This window comes from Austrofundulus limnaeus, unplaced genomic scaffold, assembly GCF_001266775.1.
Source record: "Austrofundulus limnaeus strain Quisiro unplaced genomic scaffold, Austrofundulus_limnaeus-1.0 Scaffold306, whole genome shotgun sequence".
NCBI classification, from domain to species: Eukaryota; Metazoa; Chordata; class Actinopteri; order Cyprinodontiformes; family Rivulidae; genus Austrofundulus; species Austrofundulus limnaeus.
In genome coordinates, this window is record NW_013952708.1 from 420365 (window position 1) to 426203 (window position 5839).

Consider the following 5839-nt stretch of genomic DNA (forward strand, 5'->3'; position numbering starts at 1 on the left):
TATCTTCATGTGAGATCTTATTTGTGAGATTTCTTAAGCAGACTGGTTGCTTACACTTGTAGCTGAAATTAAATCCAAACTTTTATTATAGAGGTATCAGCCACAAAGAATTTTATTACACCACCGCAAACTGTGATGAAACTTTTATAATGTTTTGATTTTAAAGAGGTTAGAACAGAGGCATAATCCGCTTGGAACCTAATTCTTGAGGGAAAAAAACTTCAAGTATTTTAGACTATATGCATCGAGTAAATGACATATTTGTCCCCAAAGTGGGCAGGCAAACAGCATGCATCACTTTGTTGGCTTATTCCTTATCACTAAATTCCTTTCTGTCAAGTTTCTGTTGGCGTGATTTCCACAAAAAGGAAGAACAAACAATTTAACGGGTGCTCTTCAGACTCCACTGTAATCTGCCTCTGTGAAAACCTGGATGGTAGGTCAACAAAGCAAAGCACTTCAACTTTTATWCTGTTAAATGAGCAAGTTGACTGGCGTTTACCACGACACACTGTGATGTATTATAGCTGCGATGCAGGAAAGGATTGCGGGGCCAACAGCCTCACAAGTGAAATGGAAATAAGTTTTTGGCTTCACGTTTCAGGCCCGTGGCTACAAGCATGTGTTGGCTTGAAAACTGTGTAATTGCTGCTGGAGATTTTATCTGGAGCTCTGGCAAAGATGGCCTTGAATTAAGATGATGTCAGCTGCATATTACACTGGAGTTTGCTCACTTTTCATAACATGAGTGAAATAATGATGTGTTCTGTGCTACAAAACAGTTCATTAGAGAAATACAGAGCTGTGTTTAATCAGATGGGATACACACCCCTCGCTGTAATACTCCGGGTGGGGCCAGGTCCTGTGCTGCTCGTCTTGCATTGGCCAGTTGCTGCGTGTGCTGCTGGGGCGGCGGATGTGCTGCACCTGCCGTTTCTGCTGCATGGCTTGACTGACGCCGGCGACGTAACGTGCAAACTCCGGGTCAGAGCCAACTGTGCGTGGAGAGAGAGTGAATGAACACGGCTGAGTTTCTGACACCCTCAGCTTTTCTCTTTGGCTCCCAGGAGCTCAGGCCTTTTAGCCAGACTGTCTACCGTAGCAGAAAAATCACAATAGCTGTAAGTCAACTCTGCTCAACGGGCCTCGACGGCCATCAAAACAGGCTGCTGCACTGTAAAAAATAGAAAGTGACAGAAGCTACATTCAGCGTTTTATTTTCAACTCGCATCTGCCGCCACATGTTGGAGAAAACAGCTGCTTACCCCGTCTTCTTTTTAGATTAATTGGATCAAGGTCTTAAGCTCTCAGCGAGTACAAGATGGAACATAAATACACGCAATTACTCTCAGCTAATAACTTCACTCTATTATCCACTGCCTAGCAGCAAAACATAATTACYGTATGGTATTATAGTGCTTTTGTTTACGTAACAGTCTTCCCTTTTGTGTATGATTTGCTCCTATCGAGCGAAAACCCCTCAGWGTTAATTTAATATGAACTCTGCAGACAAATCTTCTTTTATGAGCCAAGAAAGTTTTCTGTTTAGATGAGAAACTTTTTATGGGTCAGCAAAACACTGGRTTTTGCTGTTGGGTTAATAACTCAGAGCAACAACGTATCTGATGAACATTAGACCTCAGATGTATCATGTGAATAATATAAAATTGCTCAGCTCCTATTTGAGCTGAATGTGTTTTCTGTTGTTGATCACGTGTCTATCTCTACATATAGTTAGTTTTATTGCCCAACTCTAACTTACAGGTCATTTTTTATACAAATTTCATGCAAATTTTAATACTCCAACACACTTTTTTGTGTAACCAACTTACTTTTGTATTACCATTTTACTTTAATTCTCAATTATTAAATACATACAGTAATTAGGAGCGGTTTTAAAGGAGCATTTGACGTCTGAGCTTTATGATAAAATTTGAGGAAAATGACTCTTCACATCCAAAAAGACATTCTAGTTGTGCGTGTGTGACTGTTTGCCTTTATGAGGGACTATTGTTGAAAAACACTTAATGCCTGTGTATCATACTGACATGAACTCATCATGTGTCAGAGGGGCACCCACCTGCTGGATCAAAAGACAGCGTGTCCCCCAGGGCTCCGAACACGCCCTCACTCTGGTCCCTGTTAGGCCAGGTGTTGTTGCGAGGCCCCTGTGGCTTCTGGCCCAGCATGTCTGAGATGACGCTGTCCATGTAGGTGCTGACCAGACCCAGGCTGTACAGGTCCGAGCTGAGGTCCGGCAGCCCGGGGGATCCCCACTGTCCGATGGGGCCTAGGGGTGACAGCCCCGCTGGGGGGGCTTGTGGTGGGGGCTGCTGCCCTGYGGTGCCAAGCCACTTGCTGGCCACTCTTTGCTGCGGCAGGACCTGTGGTGGGGTCTGCTGGGGAGGAAGCTGAGGAGGCGGAGCCTGCTGCTGAGTGATGGGCTGCAGGAGGTGCTGGTAGTACGGCAGGGCCTGTGGGGAGGACTGCTGAGAAGGAGGAGGGGGCTGCTGCTGCTGCTGCTGCTGCTGCTGCTGTGGAGCTTGTGTTTGAGGCGGGGGCTGCTGCTTCTGCACGGATCGTGGAGGCTGAGGCTGTGGCTGAGACGGGGGCTGCAGGGCGCTGTGAGAGGCGGACTGGGAGGCTGGTGGAGGACCACTCGGGGGCTTCAGCTCAGCTGGATTGGCAGAGGCCACAGAGTTCCTCCTCTTGACCAGGGGCGAGGCCTGCTGGGATTTGCCCATGTTGAACCCTGAGAGAAAGTCAATGACGTCTTGCATCTCCTGGTCAGTGGGCAGGTTCATGCCCTGGTCTTCAGACCCCGAGCCGTTAGCCAGCTGGTTCTGCTGTGTAGAGTCAGGGCTGCAGGACATACCGCCCATCTGTAGAATGCTCTGTAGCCTCCCGTCGCTGTGGCCCAGGCTTTTGGCTTTTTCCTCAGAGCTGCTACTTGACAGCATGCTGCGGGACGGGGTGCTGGGAATGGAGTAGCTGCCTCCACTGTTAGAGCTGGAGGAGACCTTCTTGGCAAACTTGGAAGTCAGTTTAGATATTGTTTTTGGTAATCCACTAGAGGCCTTGGAGCTGGTGCCAACAGGTAAGTCTATCGGGCTGCCGTATTCTGGACTCTCTCGCTGCAGCTGGATCTGAATAGTGGGCAGGGCCTGCTCCCTTTGGTGCAAACAAAATATATCCATTTGATCATTTAATATAAAAACAAGTTCCTCCTCACACAGTACTTGAAAAGGCTCAACTTTTGATTTGTTGGAACATGTAGCAGTTATTAATCAATTATAATCCACTTACTTCCTCTCCTTCCACCTGTTGATGTCGAACACAGCTGTGTACAGAACATCTACTAGTCCAAGAGTCTTCTCTGGGTCCAGGCTTCGCTGCAGCAGGGACATGGTGGCCGGGTCCTCCTTCAAACACCTGAACAAGCACAACAACAAAACCTTTTCAACATAATGTCTCAGACAACAAACTGGTGTGTTGATAAAATAATACAGACACTAAAACATTTTATTCCCAGATAGCTTTGACTTTTAAATTAGAGATGCTTTATTCCTCTTCAGTGTGTTGTGTATACACAAATTAAATTTAAACATATATATTTTTCAATATTTATTCATTTAACAACAAATAAATTCACATAAAAAATACATAAATAAAAATGAAATGTAGCAGAAAGAAAAAAACTTATATCTGCCCCTATTTAAAAATATATAAATAGTCATATAATATTAATAGTTTGAAACAATAACAATGTTCAAACAATAACAAAACAAAAACTTCAGCTCCTAAACAACAGCTCTTATAAATACAAATTATAGAATTTCATTTTTCTTTAACAAATAATTTTTAATTATTCTTTTAAACAAATTAATTGAGCCAGCATTTTTACAATCACTATCCAGAGTATTCCATAATCATATTCCTTGGACTGAAGTACATCTGTCCCTTAAATTTATTCGAATTTCAGGTTTTACAAACATTTCTAATCCCTTCAGATTGTAATCTTGATGGTCTCACCATGTTGAGGGAACCTGGACAACAACCTTGGATCCCTCCAGAGTGATCTGGGGAGCGTAGGCCTCCTTGTTCTCAATCTGAGCTGTATCAACAACCACCTGTTGAGACCAAGAAACAACTTGGAGCCTCACCTGACAGAACAGTATATACATATAATATCTATCATATCAAAAAGCAGCCACAAAATTAATATTTAGCATTTAAATTGATATTATTTAGGCGGCAGGTTTTAAAATGTACAGAGCAGAAGCCTGTTAAGATACAAAACCAGTCAGAGGTCAAACGCTTGCAGCTGACGTCTGGCATTAATTTACCACCTAGCAGCAAGAGGCAAGTCAGGGTGAGGAAGCTGAATGCTTTCAATCAGCTGGTGGCAAACCGACGAGCCTTCCTACTTGCTGAGGGCAAATCTATTCACAAGGTTTTTATTTCTTTTTTTTTTTTAAAGTGACCTTGTTCCTCAAAACACGCATGTTTGCTCACAGAAAGGGAAAGAAGGGAGGAGCACATGTCCTGGATTGCAGGAAACGACTATTGTTTTCATAAGAGCAGGTGTATCCTCCAAAAAACCTGGATTAGGTTTTATTTCCTTTTTTTATTTTTAAGAAAGACAAATAGATAAGCTATCAGCAAGCGATCATGAAAAACACAACAGATAAAACYACAGAGTTCAGCAGTAATAAAGACAACTGTCAGTTTTTATTGCACTCTGAAAGAAAATAATTKAATCATTAAAATAATCACCAAGTAAGTATGTGTAACAGGTATAAAGGGACAGAAAAAGTAGYAGATACAAGAACAAGTGTTTTACCAAACATAGCTAAAATCTTTGCGTCTGTCACTTTAAAAAAGTAACACTTTCACAGTTTGACCCTGACTTTTYTAATRTACAGYGATCCCTCGTTTTTCGTGGGGGTTGTGTTCCAAAAACAACCCGTGATAGGCGAAATCCGTGAAGTAGTTAAGCCGGTACACCGGGTTCCCACCGAACGCGTTTTGAGCAGCAAAAATGCGCCCAGCGTCTTGGACGCACTGAAGCACGTTCGGTGTAGAACGCAGCAGCGGACTAAACACGCATCTGAAGAGGGAGGAACACCGGTCTGTCTTAACGACGGGTGAAATAAAGATAAAATAGAGAAAATGGCTTTGCTTTATTTACTAAAGAGCAAGCGAACGTTGCGCACACCAGATAATTAATTCACCAGATAATTTAGAGGTGGTTTGTTCGTTAGTTTCGCCTCTGCAGGAGCTGCGAGCTGACACTTTTTTTTTTTCCTCACGCCGGCGCGCCTGCTGCAAAGCAGTAGGAAAGGAGAGCGGAAAAAGTCCATAACTTTTTTTCTAGCGGCAGAACAGGTTGGAAGATGGTTATTAGGTGTTATTTATTGTTTTTAAATCATCCTCAGGCTCTGACATGTTGATAGCCTGTTGAGCACAGAGACTGTTTAGCCAATCAGGACGAAGAACACAATGCACTGTGAAAAAAAAAACTGCACAAAAAAATCCGTGAAGCAGCGAGATCGTGAAAGGTGAACCGYGTTATAGCGAGGGATCACTGTACATACAGTTGTCAAATTCTTAAATTGTGACTAAAAATAAGTTTTGTGAGGTAAATGTATAAAAGGGACTATAGTAATTTATACTTAACATAGATACTTAAATAGCTGCTATGTGAGGGACCAGAGAGTAGCTGTACTGCCCTGCATGCCAATGTGTGCATGAGAAAATACAGGTGTTCTTAAAAAGAATGACGAATGTGTGTGTGTGTGTGTGTGTGTGTGTGTGTGTGTGTGTGTGTGTGTGTGTG

At 43.1% G+C, this 5839-nt stretch overlaps 1 protein-coding gene across 1 annotated transcript in view; it reads right to left on the bottom strand.

Moving 5' to 3' along the window:
* Positions 1-385: 385 nt before the first annotated feature.
* The window catches only part of garre1 (granule associated Rac and RHOG effector 1), a 36924-nt gene continuing 31470 nt past the window's right edge, over positions 386-5839 (bottom strand). The window contains exons 8-11 of the mRNA XM_014021797.1: positions 4033-4130; positions 3307-3432; positions 2081-3171; positions 386-995 (exon numbers count right to left, since the gene is read on the bottom strand). Of these exons, the coding sequence (XP_013877251.1) occupies positions 787-995; positions 2081-3171; positions 3307-3432; positions 4033-4130 (1524 nt within the window). The 3' untranslated portion in view covers positions 386-786. The remainder of the gene's footprint in view (positions 996-2080; positions 3172-3306; positions 3433-4032; positions 4131-5839) is intronic.